Source organism: Bos grunniens, chromosome 1 (genome assembly GCF_055505025.1).
Source record: "Bos grunniens cultivar Pamir isolate PY7600 chromosome 1, Bosgru_T2T1.0, whole genome shotgun sequence".
NCBI classification, from domain to species: domain Eukaryota; kingdom Metazoa; phylum Chordata; class Mammalia; order Artiodactyla; family Bovidae; genus Bos; species Bos grunniens.
Window position 1 is genome coordinate 31,322,226 of NC_141165.1, and position 20,196 is coordinate 31,342,421.

Below are 20,196 nucleotides of genomic sequence, written 5' to 3' on the forward strand. Positions count from 1 at the left end.
ATTAATCAATATATTTATCCTTCTCTTTCTCAGTAGAAAAGGCTTAGGACACTCAAACCAAGACTTGTTTTTTTAAATGTTTTCCACATGAACTTACTATTTTTGCAAATTTGTTTGCATGTATATGATGACACCACCCTTATGGCAGAAAGTGAAGAGGAACTAAAAAGCCTCTTGATGAAAGTGAAAGTGGAGAGTGAAAAAGTTGGCTTAAAGCTCAACATTCAGAAAACGAAGATCATGGCATCCGGTCCCATCACTTTATGGAAATAGATGGGGAAACAGTGGAAACAGTATCAGACTTTATTTTTCTGGGCTCCAAAATCACTACAGATGGTGACTGCAACCATGAAATTAAAAGACGCTTACTCCTTGGAAGGAAAGTTATGACCAACCTAGACAGCATATTCAAAAGCAGAGACATTACTTTGCCAACAAAGGTTTGTCTAGTCAAGGCTATGGTTTTTCCTGTGGTCATGTATGGATGTGAGAGTTGGACTGTGAAGAAGGCTGAGCGTTGAAGAATTGATGCTTTTGAACTGTGGTATTGGAAAAGACTCTTGAGAGTCCCTTGGACTGCAAGGAGATCCAACCAGTCCATTCTGAAGGAGATCAGCCCTGGGATTTCTTTGGAAGGAATGATGCTAAAGCTGAAACTCCAGTACTTTGGCCACCTCATGTGAAGAGTTGACTCATTGGAAAAGACTCTGATGCTGGGAGGGATTGGGGGCAGGAGGAGAAGGGGACGACAGAGGATGAGATGGCTGGATGGCATCACTGACTCGATGGACATGAGTCTGAGTGAACTCCAGGAGTTGGTGATGGACAGGGAGGCCTGGCGTGCTGCGATTCGTGGGGTCGCAAAGAGTCGGACACGACTGAGCGACTGATCTGATCTGATCTGAAATACATCTGTGAATATAAGCAAAAGAACTTTTTGGTTAATACTAGCTCACACTAGAGCTTTTGGATTAGCAGCTGTTTTATTATAGGACTTTTCTTTAAAGAAGATTTTGTCTTTTGTTTCTTTCACTTGATAGTCCAGAAAGTCTAATGGGAGCCTGGCTGCACTTTACTATAGGAAGGGAAAAAAAGAAGGTAAACTTTTTCCAACTAAGTTTATGACAACATTTAGGGTTTGGGAACTTTGCAGATTCTCATGTTTTTATTATAGTAATTGAATTGAATTCAAGGATGAAAGTTAGGCCAGCAGGACCCTCTGAAACATATCACAGAGTCTGGTTTTTATCATTTTGAAATGTTTTTTGTGGTGGTTTAGTATGCTCACCCCTTTGTTAGTTACATGTATTTTTGATTCCCCAAGTACAAATACCTAAAAACAAAAAACTTTATCAACTATTTTTTAAAAAGAAACAAAACTCTTAAATGATTCCTAAAAGAGAAAGTAATATGGGACCCCAGAAGTCATCTGGTCTAACTCCTTCAATCTATAACTAGGGAAGCTGAAGTTCAGTTAGAATAAATGATGTAATAAACAAGAAATTAAGGGATGGTTTTTGAACCAGAAAGAGCAGTGTCACTATTCAGCTTATTTTCTGTTTGTTTGTTTTAAATGGGCTGCATAATTTCATAGGCTAATGAGTGGGAGGATTATTTCAACTCTTCTGTGGAAGGGGTGGAGATTTCTAGAAATTGGGCCACTTTCCACTTTGGGCCTTTTTTAAGGTTGGCCTCAGAACTGTCACGGCGTTGGTTGGACCTGCAAGGCACAGCAGCTGGGAGCTGGAGTTTAGGGATTGTGCAGCAACCCCAGGGCGAGGGCTGCTGTTGACTGGGAGAGGCGGATTGAGGATGTGAGGGAGGAGACTGTGGTGGGAAATGCCTGTGGAGGAAAGCCAGGCAGCCATGGAAGCAAGGCAATACTGCTGAGTCATGCATAGAGGGTGCAGCCATCACCATAGCCTCTCTCTCCCCACATGCCAGCATCAGTAGCTGAACAAGAGACAGGCTGGCCCATCAAACGCCTGATGCACTGAACTACAGAGTAGGACCTCACCCAGGGTGCTTCTCTAAGTGACTGATGCACCAAACTACAGAGTAGGACCCCACCCAGGGTGCCCCTTTAAGTGCCTGACACGTTGATCTACAGAGTAGGACTCCAGCCAGAGGGGCCCCTCTATCTGCCAGATGCACCCAACAACAGAGAAGGACCCCAGGCAAGGGAGCCTTCTAAGTACCTGAACAGGCAGAGCTACAGAGAAAGGCTGGCCAAAGAGGGCTTCTGATCACCAGCTACAAGAGGCTCAGAAAAAGACTCTGATAGGGCCATAACTCCTGTGGAGGAGGCAATCCATGTCCCTGCACATGGCTTAAGGGTCCCCTTAAGCCAAGCAGCTGTTCCACCTTCATGCTCAACTCTCACTGGGGCAGAGCTGCCACAGACCAAAAAGTCTTACCTCTATGCATGCAGGGTTGCTTTGGTAGTGTCCGACTCTTTGTGACCCTGACTATGGCCTTCAAGGCTTCTCTGTCAGGGAGGTGGGTTCTCCAGGCAAGAATACTGGAGCATATTGGCCAATACTGGTGGTCATACCTTTCTAGAGCATATATTTCCTGCTGCCTTAGCCGCCAACTCCTCTGAGTACCTGGTGCTGCCAGAACCCCTGCAACCCAAGCAGCTGCACCACCTCCACACCTGGCCCTCACAGGGGCAAACCCAAGTCCTCCAGGGCAGCCTCAGGAGCAAACCCCAGTGGACGACTCACATGCAGAGGTAGAAATAAAACCACAGTTGAAACCCAGAGGCAGTGTGGCTGAGGAAGAAGACCAAAACCTTCCCACCAGCTGTACAAGCTGCAGATTAAATCCACATGATCAACTAGGCAGACTCTGTGTCTATGGAATATATAAAAGGTCATTGAGAGCTCCCACAAAAGAAATGCATTAGTTCTGATAGCTGTGGACATTGGAGGCAAGAACACCCAGGAGTAGGACCAGATTAGAATCTGAGCTGGCCCCACAGCAGGTCCAAAGACCAGAACAGTTTTGGAGGGCATCCTAGGGAGGTGAGGTGGACTGTGACTCACAGCGAGGGAAAGGAATCTGACGTCAGTGACTCAAGAAAAACATTTATTATTCTTATGTTTTCACTTGTTCTGTAAATTCCTTTTTTCCCCTCTCTGTTGTAGTTGTCGATTTCATTGGCACTCTGAAATCTAATTAAGCTTTTGAGCTTTTTTCCTTCTCAGTCACATTTTTTTTATTGTTGTTATAAACCTCTGCCTCTACGTTGGGCTTTTGCAGTTCTGTGGAGTTTTTTTTTTTTTTTTTCCTGTCTCTTTTTTATAATTTTAATTTTTAAAAAAGTATTATATTTTTCTACATTTATTCCTTTGTTTGCCTTTCCTACTATTCTTTCCCCCTTGCCTTTAATCTTTAATATATATAAATCTTAATCTATCTCTATTTAACTTTTCATATCTATTCTTTCTTTCCTTTCCTCTCAACAGATTTGTTAGTCTTTTGTTTCCATTGCTTTAGTCACCACTTGGCACCTAGCTTTAGTTTTGTTTTCCAGTTTGTGCTTTAGTTAGTTTTGTTCTTAACTGGTAAATATAATTTTTTATTTCCTTTGTTCACCTTTGTCAATCGACTGTACTTTATTTTTGTTGGACTGTTTTGAGTTTGCTCCTGGGTATATATGTATATGTGTATATTCCATTATTTTAATTATTATTTGCCCGATTTTGTAACTGCCATTTCTGGGGTTCATCTTTGGCTTTTCATTTTTGGATATTTGTTTTAATCTCACTTAATGCCATAACAAACCACTTGTGGAAACTTTGTTCCTGACCAGAGATCAAGCCCTGAGCCTTTGGAGTAGGAGCACTGACTCCAAGACCCTAGACTACCAGAGTACTAATCCTAGGGAGTATCAGATAGTGAGAACTCACACAAAGGAAACCACTTGAACATCAGACCTGGCATCACCCAACCAGCAGTAGCACCCTGTGCAGGATGCCTCACCTAAACAGCAAACAAAAGAAAAACACAAACCCAATCATCAGCACACAAGATTACCACCTCACCCAGCCTTGCCCTTCAGAGGAAAAGCAAACAAACAAAAATTCAGCACAAATCTCACCCTATAAGAAGCTTACACAAACCACTGGATCAACCTTAGGAGGGCAGAAACCAAAAAGAAAAAAGAATACAACACTGAAGCCTGGGAAAAGGAGACCTCAAACACAATAAGTTTAAAAAAAATAATGAAAAGGCAGAGAAATAGAACACAAACGAAGGAACAAACTAGAAACACAGAGTCCAAATAAATGAAGAGGAAATATGCAAACTATCTGAAAAAGAATTCAGAATAGTGATAGTAAACATGATCAAAAACCTTGAAAACAAATTGGAGAAAATGCAAGAATCAATTAACAAAGACCTATAAGAATTAAAGAATAAACATACGGAGACAAACAACACAATTACAGAAATTAAAAATACTCTAGAAGGAATCAATAGCAGAATATCTGAAGCAGAAGAACGAATAAGTGAGCTGGAAGATAAAAAGGTGGAAATAACTTCTGAAGAGTAGAATAAAATAAAAAAGAATGAAAGAACTGAGGATAGTCTCAGAGACCTCTGGGACAATATCAAACACACCAACATTCAAATTACAGGGGTCCCAGAAGAAGAAGAGAAAAAGAAAGGGTATGAGAGAGTTTTTGAAGAGATTATAGTTGAAAATTTCCCGAACATGGAAAAGGAAGTCAGTCAAGTCCAAGAGGCACAAAGAGTCCCATACAGGATAAACCCAAGGAGAAACATGCCAAAACACATACTAATCAAACTAACAAAGACTAAACACAAAGAAAGAATATTAAAAGCAGCAAGGGAGAAGCAACAAGTAACATACAAGGGAAACCCCATACACTTAACAGCTGATCTTTCAGCAGAAACTCTGCAGGCCAGAGGGAATGGCAGGATGGATTTAAAGTACTGAAAGAGAAAAATCTACAACCAAGATTACTGTCCCTGGCAAGAATCTCACTCAAAATTGATGGAAAAATAAAAAGCTTTTTAGACAAGCAAAAGTTAGGAGAATTCAGTAGCACTAAACCAGCTTTACAACAAATGTTAAAGGGACTTATATAGTCAAGAAATACAAGAGAAGGAAAAAGAGCTACAAAATCAACCCCAAACAATTAAGAAAATGGCAATAGGAACATATATATCAATAATTACTTTAAATGTAAATGGATTAAATGCTCCAACCAAAAGACACACACTGGCTGAATGGATAAAAAAACAAGACCTGTATATATGCTGTTTACAAAAAACCCACTTCAGACCTAAAGACACATATGACTGAAAGTGAGAGGATGGAAAAATATGTTCCATGCAAATGGGAAGCAAAAGAAAGCTGGAGTAGCAATCCTGATATCAGACAAAACAGACCTTAAAATAAAGAACATTATAAGAGATAAGGAAGGACACTACATAATAATCAAGCGATCAATCTAAGAGGAAGACATACAATTGTAAATATCTATGCATCCAACATAGCACCTCAATACATAAGACAAACACCAACAGACATAAAAGGAGAGATTGAAGTAACACAATAATAGTAGGAGACTTTAACACCCCACCCATACCAATGGACACATCATTGAAACAGAACATTAATAAGGAAACACAAATCTTAAATGATACATTAGATGAGCTGGATCTCATAGATATCTTCAGGACATTCCCAATGCAGGAAACATCTTCTCAAGCACACATGGAACATACTCCAGGATAGACCACATCTTGGGTCACAAATCAAACCTCAGTAAATTTAAGAAAATTGAAATCGTATCAAGCATCTTCTCTGACTGCAACCCAAGAGACTAGATATCAATTACAAGAAAAAAAGTGTAAGAAACACAAACACATGGAGATTAAACAACACATTTCTAAATGACCAACAGGTTACTGAAGAAATCAAAAGGGAAATCAAAAAGCTTCTAGAAACAAACGACAACAAAAACACGACAATTCAAAACCTATGGGCTGCAGCAAAAGCTGCAGTTCTAAGAGGGAAGTTTATAGCAATACAATCCTACCAAAAGAAACAAGAAAAACATTGAATAGACAACCTAACTTTACACCTAAAACAACTGGAAAAAGAAGAACAAAACCCCAAAATTAGTAGAAGGAAAGAAATCATAAAGATCTGAGAATAAAGAAATGAAAAAGAAAGAAACAACACTGAAAATCAAAAAAACTAAAAGCTGGTTCTTTGAGAAGATGAACAAAATTGACAGACTCATCAAGAAAAAAAGAAAGACGAATCAAATCAACAAAATTAGAAGTGAAAAAGGAGAGCTTACAACAGCCAATGCAGAAATACAAAGGATTATAATATTACGAACAACTCTATTGCAATGAAATGGATAACCTGGAAGAAATGGACAGATTCTTAGAAAAGTTCAATCTTCCAAGACTGAACCAGGAAGAAATAGAAATTAGGAATAGTCCAATTATAAGCACTGAAATTGAAGCTGTGATCAAGAATCTCCCAAAAATCAAAAGCCCAGGACCAGGGCTTCACAAGACAATTCTATCTGACATTTAGAGAAGAGCTAATGCCTATCGTTGTAAAACTCTTCCAAAAAATTGCAGATGAAGGGACACTTCCAAACTCATTCTATGAGGCCACCATTACCCTGATACCAAAAGCAGACAGATCAGATCAGATCAGTCGCTCAGTCGTGTCCGACTCTTTGCGACCCCATGAATCGCAGCACGCCAGGCCTCCCTGTCCATCACCAACTCCCGGAGTTCACTCAGACTCACGTCCATCGAGTCAGTGATGCCATCCAGCCGTCTCATCCTCTGTCGTCCCCTTCTCCTCCTGCCCCCAATCCTTCCCAGCATCAGGGTCTTTTCCAATGAGTCAACTCTTCGCATGAGGTGGCCAAAGTACTGGAGTTTCAGCTTTAGCATCATTCCTTCCAAAGAAATCCCAGGGCTGATCTCCTTCAGAATGGACTGGTTGGATCTCCTTGCAGTCCAAGGGACTCTCAAGAGTCTTCTCCAACACCACAGTTCAAAACCATCAATTCTTCGGCGCTCAGCCTTCTTCACAGTCCAACTCTCACATCCATACATGACCACAGGAAAAACCATAGCCTTGACTAGACGAACCTTTGTTGGCAAAGTAATGTCTCTGCTTTTCAATATGCTATCTAGGTTGGTCATAACTTTCCTTCCAAGGAGTAAGCGTCTTTTAATTTCATGGTTGCAGTCACCATCTGTAGTGATTTTGGAGCCCAGAAAAATAAAGTGTGACACTGTTTCCACTATTTCCCCATCTATTTCCCATGAAGTGATGGGACTGGATGCCATGATCTTCGTTTTCTGAATGTTGAGCTTTAAGCCAACTTTTTCACTCTCCACTTTCACTTTCATCAAGAGGCTTTTTAGTTCCTCTTCACTTTCTGCCATAAGGGTGGTGTCATCTGCATATCTGAGGTTATTGATATTTCTCCCGGCAATCTTGATTCCAGCTTGTGTTTCTTCCAGTCCAGCATTTCTCATGATGTACTCTGCATAGAAGTTAAATAAACAGGGTGACAATATACAGCCTTGACGAACTCCTTTTCCTATTTGGAACGAGTCTGTTGTTCCATGTCCAGTTCTAACTGTTGCTTCCTGAATGCACTGGTCATAGCAAACACCCTCTTCCAACAACACAAGAGAAGACTCTATACATGGACATCACCAGATGGTCAACACCAAAATCAGATTGATTATATTCTTTGCAGCCAAAGATGGAGAAGCTCTATACAGTCAGCAAAAACAAGACCAGGAGCTGACTGTGGCTCAGACCATGAACTCCTTATTGCCAAATTCAGACTTAAATTGAAGAAAGTAGGGAAAACCACTCGACCATTCAGGTATGACCTAAATCAAATCCCTTATGATTATACAGTGGAAGTGAGAAATAGATTTAAGGGCCTAGATCTGATAGATAGAGTGCCTGATGAACTATGGAATGAGGTTTGTGACATTGTACAGGAGACAGGGATCAAGACCATCCCCATGGAAAAGAAATGCATAAAAGCAAAATGGCTGTCTGAGGAGGTCTTACAAATAGCTGTGAAAAGAAGAGAAGTGAAAAGCAAAGGAGAAGAGGAAAGATATAAACATCTGAATGCAGAGTTCCAAAGAATAGCAAGAAGAGATAAGAAAGCCTTCTTCAGCGATCAATGCAAAGAAATAGAGGAAAACAACAGAATGGGAAAGACTAGGGATCTCTTCAAGAAAATCAGAGATACCAAAGTAACATTTCATGCAAAGATGGGCTCGATAAAGGACAGAAATGGTATGTACCTAACAGAAGCAGAAGATATTAAGAAGAGATGGCAAGAATACACAGAAGAACTGTACAAAAAAGATCTTCATGACCCAGATAATCACAATGGTGTGATCACTGACCTAGAGCCAGACATCCTGGAATGTGAAGTCAAGTGGGCCTTAGAAAGCATCACTACGAACAAAGCTAGTGGAGGTGATGGAATTCCAGTTGGGCTATTCCAAATCCTGAAAGATGATGCTGTGAAAGTGCTGCACTCAATATGCCAGCGAATTTGGAAAACTCAGCAGTGGCCACAGGACTGGAAAAGGTCAGTTTTCATTCCAATCCCAAAGAAAGGCAATGCCAAAGAATGCTCAAACTACCACACAATTGCACTCATCTTACACACTAGTAAAGTCATGCTCAAAATTCTCCAAGCCAGGCTTCAGCAATATGTGAACCGTGAACTTCCAGATGTTCAAGCTGGTTTTAGAAAAGGCAGAGCAACCAAAGATCAAATTGCCAACATCCGCTGGATCATGGAAAAAGCAAGACAGTTCCAGAAAAGCATCTATTTCTGCTTATTGACTATGCCAAAGCAGACAAAGACAGCACAAAAAATGAAAACTACAGGCCAGTATCACTGATGAACATAGATGCAAAAATCCTCAACATAATTTTAGCAAACAGAATTCAGCAACACATCAAAAAGCTCATACACCATGATCAAGTTGGGTTTATTCCAGAGATGCAAGGATTCTTCAATATACGCAAATCAATCAATGTGATATACCATATTAACAAATTGAAAGATAAAAACCATATGATCATCTCAGTAGATGCAGAAAAAGCCTTTGACAAAATTCAGCACCATTTATGAATAAAACTCTTCAAAAAATGAGCATAGATGGACTTACCTCAACATGGTAAAGGCCATATATGATAAGCCTACAGCAAACATTATTCTCAATGGTGAAAAACTGAAAGCATTCCCCCTAAGATCAGGAACAAGACAAGGTTGTCCACTTCCACCACTATTATTCAACATATTTCTGGAAGTCTTAGCTACAGCAATCAGTGAAGAAAAAGAAATAAAACTGCTGGAGCCCAGCTCCAGCAGCCAGGGATTCAACCTGAAGAGATGTCAGCGATGGTGTCAGCGATGAGACAGCCTCTCAGTTTTCTTTTGGACTGCCTGTTTATTTCAAGTTTAAGATTCTCTTTTATACTTTTACAAAAATATTAGGCCAGAGGTTTGACATTTTCAGTTCCCCCTCTCCCAGATTTATTATCTCCATAAATCATTGTTGCTCTTCAAACAGAGTTCCTGCTTCAGGGATTCTCTAAGAATCAGCCTTATCATCTATTATCTACCACCTCTAATGTGTCCTATAGTTAACTTGTGATTACATTGTAACTCATGCTACATTCCTCAGTTTACTACTTATCTTCCTAAATCCTGTTTACCCCTAACATCCTGAGCTCACTATCTCTTAAAAAGGCTTCTAGCTATAGTGTCTCTAAAAATTCCAAACTTCTGCAAGCTATAGTAAAATATGCTAACTTTACAACATTCCTTAAATCTTTAACTTCTAACTGTTTTAATTATTTCTAAGCCCTAAATTCAGTAAACTCCTTTGCCATAAACATTCTCCTGACGAATAGGCTTCAGATAGCAATCCCTCCCATGGCCTCAAGCTACGGCCTATGTGCTCATCCTGGAACACTCTTTTGTAAAAGTCCTTGAACGAATGTCAATGATTAACTTTATGAATTATTTTCTGAGCACAGCTGCAGAAGGCTTTGTGCCTTCTCATGCTCCTCTCAAGAACAATAAGCACCTTAATATTCCTTTTCAATCAACTCAGCCTAGGAGAGGAAAAGGCCTAACTCCTTCAACCTGGGGCCGTGCCTGCGGAATGAGGAGAGGGGGCTGGGGCCATGCCTCCATTTTGTCAGTAATGCCTAACGTGGCTCTTGACATAAAACGAATCCAAATCTGAAAAGAAGTAAAGCTCTCACTGTTTCCAGATGACACGATACTGTACTTAGAAAACCCTAAAGATACTATCAGAAAATTACTAGAGCTAATCAGTGAATTTATCAAAGTTTTAGGATACAAAATCTATACACAGAAATCACTTGCATTTCTATATACTAACAATGAAAAACCAGAAAGAGAAATTAAATAATCACTCCCATTCACCATTGCAACAAAAATAATTAAATATCTAGGAATAACCTTACCTAAGGAGACAAAAGAACTGTATACAGAAAATTATAAGACACTAATTAGACTGTGAGGAGATCCAACCAGTCCATTCTAAAGGAGATTGTCCTGGGTGTTCTTTGGAAGGAAAGTACTCCAGTACTTTAGCCACCTCATGTGAAGAGTTGACTCATTGGAAAAGACTCTGATGCTGGGAGGGATTGGGGGCAGGAGGAGAAGGGGACAACAGAGGATGAGATGGCTGGATGGCATCACTGACGCGATGGATATGAGTCTGGGTGAACTCCGGGAGTTGGTGATGGACAGGGATTGATTCCTGGCGTGCTGCAATTCATGGGGTCACAAAGAGTCAGACACGACTGAGCGACTGAACTGAACTGAATGAAAGAAATCAAAGATGACATAAACAGATAGAGAGATAGTCCATGTTCCTGAGTAGGAAGAATCAATATTGTGAAAATGACTATACTACCAAACACAATCTACAGATTCAATGTGATCCCTATCAAATTACCGATGGCATTTTTCACAGAACTAGAACAAAAAATTTCACAATTCATATGGAATTCACCGAATAGCCAAAATGGTCTTGAGAAAGAAGAATGGAGCTGGAGGAATCAACCTTCCTGACTTCAGATTATACTACAAAGATACAGTCTTCAGATTATACTACAAAGCTACAGTCATCAAGACAGCATGGTACTGGCACAAAAACAGAAATATAGACCAATGGAACAAGATAGAAAGCCCAGAAATAAACCCATGCACCTATGGATACCTTATTTTTGAAAAGGAGACAAGAATATACAATGGTGCAAAGACAGCCTCTTCAATAAATGGTGCTGGGAAAACTGGACAGCTACATGTAAAAGAATGAAATTAGAACACTTCCTAACACCACACACAGAGATAAACTCAAAATGGATTAGAGACCTAAATGTAAGACCAGAAACTATAAAACTCTTAGAGGGAAACAGGCAGAACACTCAATGACATAAATCAAAGCAAGAGCCTCTATGACCCACCTCCTAGAGTAACGGAAATAAAAACCAAAGTAAACAAGTGGGACCTGATTAAACTTAAAAGCATTTGCACAGCAAAGGAAACTATCCACAAAGTGAAAAGACAACCCTCAGAATGGGAGAAAATAATAGCAAATGAAACAATTAATTTCCAAAATATACAAGCAGCTCATACAACTCAATACCGGAAAAACAAACAACCCAATCAAAAAGTGGGAAAAAGACCTAAACAGACACTTCTCCAAAGACATACAGATGGCTAACAAACACATGAAAAGATGCTCAACATCACTCATTATTAGAGAAATGCAAATAAAAAATACAATGAAATATCACCTCACACTGGTCAGACTGGCCCTCATCAAAAAGTCTACAAACAGTAAATGCTGGAAAGGGTGTGAAGAAAAGGAAACAATTTTGTACTGTTGGTGGGAATGTAAACTGATACAGCCACTATGGAAGACAGTGCGGAGATTCCTTAAAAAATGAGGAATAAAACCCCATGTGATCCCACAATCCTACTCCTAGGCATATACCCTGAGGAAACCAAAATTGAAAGAGACACATGTATCCCATTGTTCATCGCAGCAGTATGTACAATAGCTATAACACGGAAGCAACCTAGATGTCCATCAACAGATGAGTGGATAAAGAAGTTGTGGTACATATACACAATGGAATATTACTCAGCCATATAAAGGAACACATTTTAGTCAGTTCTGATGAGGTGGGTGAACAGTGAAGTGAGTCAGAAAGAGAAAGATAAATATTGTATTCTAACACATATATTCGGAATCTAGAAGAATGGTACCGAAGAACTTATTTACAGGGCAGCAGGGGAGAAACAGACATAGAGAACAGACTTATGGACATGGGGAGAGGGGAGGAGAGGGTGAGATGTATGAACAGAGCAACACAGAAACTTACACTACCATATGTAAAATAGATAGCCAATGGGAACTTGCTGTATGACTCAGGAAACTCAAACAGGGGCTCTGTATCAAACTACAGGGGTGGAATGGGGAGGGAGGTTCAAAAGGGAGGGGATATATGTATACTTATGGCTGATTCATGTTGAGGTTTGACAGAAAACAACAAAATTCTGTAAAGCAATTATCCTTCAATAAAAAAAAAAGACAAATCATTGCCATCTATTATTAACCACAAATCCCATCAACAGTTCTAAGTCTTCTGTCAGAGATGTCAGTGGTATGAATAGTCTGGATTTCTTTTTACCTCATTGTGACTCCAACCCTCTCTCAGAAACCTATGGAGGTATTTACACTGGTTGTGAAAGAAGCTGATGGCTGCAAGCCTGCTACCTGTGGTACACCAATAGAAGTTTCTGTAAGAAATGCTAAAATCTTTAGTAATTGCTTCCAAGGTCCCACAACATGCATTCTTGAAAGGTAGTGAGCTGTCTAGAGAAGGGTGGAATCAATCAGGATTCACAGTTAAATTCTGGCTGCTCGCAGCTGCCCTGTGCCCTCTGTGGGTTGAGAGGGCTTTTCTAAAAGGTGGCACTGGCCAGGGAAGCCACCCACCAGCTCTTCTAGTTCATCCACTTCCTCAGCTGGTGAATTCCCTGGTTGTTGTCTGGTTTTTGCGTCTGACTCTGCAACCCCTTGAACTATAGCCCTCCAGGCTCTTCGGTCCGTGGAAATTCCCTGGCAAGAATACTGGAGTGGGTTGCCATTTCCTCCTCCAGCGGATCTTCCCCACCCAGGGATCGAATCTATGTCGATCCACATATCCTGTACTGGCAGGCAGATTCTTTACTGCTGAGCCACCAGGGACGCCCTGAATTCCCTGGTACTGATGGTCACCCCACTGGGAGAGTTCAGGAATGATTCCTGACCCTCAAACTAGCCCACATTCATTGCTTTCTTGTGCTCCCTTAGCTGCCCAAGCAGGATTCTTCCTTTTGAATTTCCATTTTCTGCTCTTCGAGTGTCTGGTCACGTCTAGGGCTGGGAGTTATTATTTTTACCCAAAAGAGTATTTTCCCTTACTTCTAAAACATTGCTTCAGCTATGGGGGACCTTATGACCCAAGTCTGTGTTTATCCCTGGTGTGCTTTTTACCTTCGGATAGGGACAGTTGTTCCCTCTTCTGCAGCTCCTGGCCAACAACCTCCTGAGGCTGGTTGCCTGCCACACCCCTGGCAGGTACGGCTGCGTTTTAAGTAGCTCTGCACACGATGGGAGCCCTTTTATAGTTCTTCCTCTCCTGGGTGAGTATAGATTTTTTAAAGGCAGTGGCAGAATGCATCCCAGTAGATACACCCTGACCCAGTTAACTAGGGATGAACAAAATAGGGGTGGGAGGCGCCCTTCTAATTTCTGTACTTCTAATTCAAGTCCTATAAAATGACTTGATTTAGGCTAGGGAAACAAAGACTGAACTCTGCAAGATGAGGGAGTTTTCCTCTGGGGCAGAGAAGACCTCTTCTAGTGGCATGAAGGGCACTGGGTTTGAACTTAGGACTTCTGAGCTTGATTGCCTGTTCTGTCTTTTGGGAGGTGTGTGCTCTGGACAAGTTACTAAATATACCCAAGCTTCCATTTCCATTACAAAGTGAAGGACCTGAACGAGATTCCTGAGGGACACCATTCCAAGCTCTCAATTCTCTGGTTCTGCAGAAAAGAATTATAGTCTGTTTACAAGACTGGATCCAACTGGTTCCTGTCGTCCTTGGACTGCTCTTCTGGTGGTGGTGGTTTAGTTGCTAAGTCGTGTCCGACTCTTGCGATCCCAGGGACTGTAACCTGTCAGGCTCCTCTATCCATGGGATTCTCCAGGCAAGAATACTGGAGTGGGTTACCATTCCCTTCTCCAGGGGATCTTCCTGATCCAGGAAATGAACCCGGGTCTCCTGCATTGCAGGCAGATAATTTACCAACTGAGCTATGAGGGAAGCCCCTTGATACAAGGACAATCTTACAGGTAAATACCAGGGAATATTCTTTTCATAGTGTTCCACTTTTTAATAAAAAAGTTTAATGGCAGTTATATAATCATTTAAAAATATTTATTAAGCACTGGTTTTAAAAATGCGAGAGAAGAATATAACACCTCAGAGCAAATGCTTGAAGGTAAAACAAATATCACTATAAATATTGCACGTATAAAAATCTCTTTTTTACATCTTCACACAACTCATTTCTAAAATACCCTTTTACAGAGATACATAAATAAACTGCTTCCAAACTGTCAACGCTTGATACATTTAGTCGCATCACCCCACTGAGTCTGCAGGCTTCCCATCAGATATCTGCTCCTCTTCCGTGCCGGCAAGAACTTCCATCAGCAACACCCGAGCTCTCCTACCTACATCCTGTGAAGAGTAAATCTCTCTGAATGCTCAATATTTCAGGTTATAAATTTTCTTCTTCTACAGAGAAAAAAAGATCTTTCAAAGGCAGTGACAGAATGCAGCTTAAATGGACACAGTGTTAACACTGCTTGTTCTTCAGGGCGTCCAGGAGCTTCTGATTCTTGGTCTTGAACATCATGATAAAGCTGTTGGGCATGATCTTGCCTCGGCCATCCTCACCCACTTGACCCATAATTATGTAATTTAAACCTAAAAGAGAACGTAAGATTAATTTTTTTCTCTGTGTGTGTTGGTTTGAAACAACTTAGACTATAACTTACCTCCAGGTAAATGTTTTACAAATCGTGTAATTAGATATTTGTTCTTTCTAGCATAAAACCTTGTTTAAGACTCTCATTGAAGAAAAAAATCTAACTTTGACAGAATAGAATGTTCCAGCTCTGCTTACATTAGGAAACTGGATGGAATGATTAGACCCGGTCAGGTCCAGCTCTGCATAAGGTCTAATGTATTTACTGAGCGTTCTATACAAACACTATTCCTAGGAAAAGCTCTCCTTCCTCAAGGGGCTGTCTTCAGAAGGCCCCTCCTGGTCCCACCAGGCTTCTGGATCTCCCCAGGCATTTGGCAACTATTGATCCATTGTCTTCCGTTGTTGTCTTGAACTTTTTATTAACCCCTCCAACATTTATACTATGTAAGTTTTTTGAGGGCATGGTTGGACCATATACTTCTTTACATTCTTATAGTCCCTAAAAAGATACGTACTAAAAAGTACTTCTATCTGTTGTTCTGTTTTTTTTATATATCTGTTTGTCTGACTAAGGTACGTAGGCCTAGACTGGAGCCCACACTGAGGTATGTTGGGTTCAACTCTGAAGATTTACATTGCTTCAGAAAAATGTGTTACCACCTCCTTTATTCTTCCTCTCCCCCGGGTGTCATAGGAGACATTTCCCCTGTATAAGCCTTCCTCTGTGGTCCACCACTATAATCGTAATGGTCCTGAGCCCGTGAAGGCTCGGCAGGCTGGGCGGGCAGATGCCACCGCAAGAGAGATGACAGTAAGTATGAGATCTGATGAGATGAGATCTGACAGTAAGTATCCAGACCTGGATTATTTGCTGTTCCAGACACTTCTGGAAAGAAGTGTTACCTTTTACAGAGTCTTTACTATTCCCTCTTAAGAGTCAATGGGATTATTATTTGGAATTTATGAGTTCTACATGCATAGTAAAAGTAAATGATGCTCAGTTGTGTCCGACTCTTTGCGACCCCATGGACTGTAGCCTACCAGGTTCCTCCGTCCATGGGATTTTCCAGGCAAGAGTACTGGAGTGGGTTGCCATTTCCTTCTCCAGGAGATCTTCCCAGCCCAGGGATCAAACCCAGGTCTCCCATGTTGTAGGCAGACGCTTTACCGTCTGAGCCACCGGGGAAGTCTTTACATACATATTTGTGCTCATCTCTGATTATTTCCTCAAGAAACTATGTTTTAGAGTGTAATTTCTGAGCAACAGTATGTAAGCATATGAAAGTTGTACTATGTTGCTTTTTCAACAAACCATAAGGTGGTGTTGGTCTTATTTTTCTGATGCTCACTTCCTTTTCTTAGAAGTGAGGTACAATGTTACTGTATTAATTTATAATTTATTCTTGATTATATCCCTTCTACATTTTGCTTTGAAATCACCAATTATTTTCTGTTCAGAAATCAAGTCCTTAATAATACTTAAATAATATCAACCTCTTATCCATTGTGTTTACAAAAATTACTCTACCATTTTATTTATGTTTGTTTGCATTTTAATCTCATTTATAATGTTATATGAAGCTCTGAAGATCAAATTTTTATGATAAAACTGATCAAAATTTCCCTTTCTGGCATTTTCCATTTTATTATAGAAAGATTTTCTCACAATATATATATTTTTCAAAAATAGAGTCAATGTGAAGCTGCTGGCCTCTGACTTTTCTGAACAATCTGAATTCATAGTAAAGCTTTCTTAATGTATTTGTATGTAATGTATCTGTATTTCTGTGTGTGTGGTAGAGGTTTGGCTTCTTTTGATTGTGGGAGAGGTTTGTAATAAGACTGAGAAAAGGAACAAGCTGATACCGGATGGGAAGTCATGGTTCATCACACAGTGGAGTGCAGGGCGTGACTGCCCTGACTGCCATTCCAAAGAAAGAGAGAGCTGTGTATGTGCTGTTGATGGAAAGCTGTGCATATACACATCATGTGGAGGGAAGTTTGAGCAGAATATGTGTAGAAAGATCCCATCTGTCTACATGTGTATGTACATTTTTACATGGACAGAACCTTCTGGAAGGAGCTTTTTCATTGTGCCTCTGGGGAAAGGGAAAGGGCTTCCCTTTTTATTTTAAATCCTTCTCCACTTAGTTGGCACTAGTGGTAAAGACCGCCTGCCAATGCAGGAGACATCAGAGATGTGGGTTCGACCTCTGGGTTGGGAAGACCCCCTGGAGGAGGGCATGGCAACCCACTCCAGTATTCTTGCCTGGAGAATCTCCAGGGACAGAGGAGCCTAGCGGGTAAATAGTCCATAGGGCTGCAAAGAGTCAGACACAGCTAAAGAGACTAAGCATGCACTACTTATTTAACTTTTTCAAAAACCATAGAACATACATTACTTTTATATACCTGTTTTTAAAAAATCACGTGCCTCTGGCTCTAGGGTAACTTTCCTTTTCCTAAAATTTATCTTAATAAACTCATTCTCACCCGTGAATTTAATAATCTCATATCTACAGATGAGCCCCAGATCTTTTATTCTAGCCCATAGATACCTCTCTCTTCTGAACACCAACTCTGAATTTCCTGTTCCTTAAAAAAAAAAAAAAAAATGCTTTTATTTGGCTGCACTGGGTCTTAGTTGCTGCTCAAGGGATCTTCAATCGTCACTGAGGTATGTGAACTCTTAACTACAACATGTGGGATCTAGTTCCCTGAACCAGGAATTGAACTCGGGCCCCTTGCCTTGGGAGCATAGAGTCTTAGCCTCCGGACCACCGGGGAAGTCCTTGAATTTCCTATTCCTTGATAGATATTTTCCTCCACACGTAGTAGTGGTACTTTAAGTGCGGTAACTGAAAATCTCTTTCTCCTGAACCTCTTTCTCTGTCTGTTCCCTATTGATCCAACTTCAAATGCTTCTTGAACTCACTGACCATTTCCATTATCCTGTCTTCTTCCACAAGTTACAGGAACTGAGATTGGAGCCCAATTCTGCCTGACGCCAAAGACCCTCCTTCTCCATCAGAAGTGGGCAATACATGAGCCATGACTTGACTTCTCTAGACCAGCCACGGCATGGAAAGATCCACGACTTGCTCGGAGAGGCTCTCCTTTCCCCTTCTCGGCCCTTGAGCTCCCCCGGAAGAAAGCCTGGAGTTTTCCTCCTGCTCACCTCTTCTGAGGAGTGGGCACTGCTTGCAGACCACGAGGACCTTGGCGCTCATGTTCTTGCCGGCCTGCTGAATTGCCAGATTGCCCTCTTTATAAATGTTGATGATCGAGACCGTGGCATGCAGACTCCCACCTCGAGGGATGGTGGTGATGACAGTGCCGGCCAAGACTGCAAAAGAAAACATTTTTAAAATCTAAGACAGTGAAGACCAAGGTAAGCAGAACTGAAAATAGTTGATTGATACATTCCTCTAACTTTCAGATGGGAAACATTTTAGTGTTAGAAAGAAGGGCATAATAAGAGTCATTAAATTTAATTCTGTCTATCTGTCATCAAAATACAGGTTAAAAACCAGGAGTCATGGGGCTGTAATGTTACCCTAGCTGTTAGGCATTGAAAAAAAACCAAAATAACTACCAAACTGCAGTCAGTTGCTGAGACAGAGACTTGTTCCAATGTGTTGTCCAACGTGTGGATCAATTACCAAACATGGTAATTGCACCTCTGCTTGTTAATACTCAACAGGACCGTGTATCCTTAAGGCAGTGCCATAATAAGAAGTTGCATGATGGAGGTTTGAGCCATAAAGATCTGAGTCCTTGTGTCTGTGTGGGTGAGCACTTACCTTTCTGTTATCTCCCCCTGGTTCCTCTCTTTTTATTTATTTATTTGGCTGAGCTGGGTCTTAGTTGCCACATGCAGGATCTTAGTTCCCCAACCAGGGATCGAACCCAAGCCCCCTGCATTGGGAGCTTGGAGTCTTAGCCACTGGACTTCTGGGGAAGTCCCTCTGGGTCTTTCATATTCTCTTTCTTATCCATCCTTTTTATCTCAATGAACAAGTCAAAGTATAGAACTGAGGTATAACTTTAAACATTTCCTTGGTTAGAAAAAACTCTAGCAATATTCCGTTGCTTTTCACTACGTAACTCTCTCTTCTTACCATGTAACACTCAGAGAAGAGTCTTACTTCTGAGCCACATAAAGAAAGATGCTGCTGCTGCTGCAAAGTCGCTTCAGTCGTGTCCGACTCTGTGCGACCCCAGAGGCGGCAGCCCACCAGGCTCCTCCGTCCCTGGGATTCTCCAGGCAAGAACATTGGAGTGGGTTGCCATTTCCTTCTCCAATGCATGAAAGTGAAAAGTGAAAGTGAAGTCGCTCAGTCGTGTCCAACTCTTAGCGACCCCATGGACTGCAGCCCACCAGGCTCCTCCGCCCATGAGATTTTCCAGGCAAGAGTACTGGAGTGGGGTGCCATTGCCTTGTCTGAAAGAAAGATGCAGTGTTTCACAAAGGCATGCTTCGGGCATTTTTTGAAGGGGGTGTATTCCATGTGACGCAGGACTTAGATTGAATGACTTTTTGATAATCCTGTCCTTACCCAGAAAACCAACTGCAGCCCCCAGTCATTGTGAAATCAAAACCTGCCCCTAAAGAGATTTACTTGGTGGTCCAGTGGTTAAGACTCCATGCTTCCACTGCAGGGGGCACAGGTTCGATCCCTGGTCAGGGAACTAAGGTACTGCATGCCGCATGATGTGGCCAATTAAAAACAAAAACAAAACCCTGCCCCTAAAACAGTGCTACCAATGTGGATTAGGAACCAACAGGCCTCTGGTGATAGTATTGGGTCATTTTGCCATGTAAGTCACAATGGAATACATGGAGTTTTGGACTTGATAATATTACCCTTTCAGGATAAAGTGAAAACTCACTGCTTATGTGGCGTGCAAAGCTCATCACATCAGAATTCTTATTACACCTTACTGTGATTCCCAGTGATGAGCGATTCTCTGCAAAATGTCAGTTGGTAGCTGAGTGAAATCAGATAGCTCTGAAGGGAGGGAGGGAGATTTCCTTAAGCA

The 20,196-nt window shown here is 41.1% G+C and overlaps 1 protein-coding gene across 1 annotated transcript in view; it reads right to left on the reverse strand.

Annotated features, from left to right (window-relative positions):
• Nucleotides 1-14,575: 14,575 nt before the first annotated feature.
• Nucleotides 14,576-20,196, reverse strand: part of PCOLCE2 (procollagen C-endopeptidase enhancer 2) — a 95,658-nt gene continuing 90,037 nt past the window's right edge. The window contains exons 8-9 of the mRNA XM_086384048.1: nt 18,332-18,499; nt 14,576-15,149 (exon numbers count right to left, since the gene is read on the reverse strand). Of these exons, the coding sequence (XP_086240174.1) occupies nt 15,019-15,149; nt 18,332-18,499 (299 nt within the window). The 3' untranslated portion in view covers nt 14,576-15,018. The remainder of the gene's footprint in view (nt 15,150-18,331; nt 18,500-20,196) is intronic.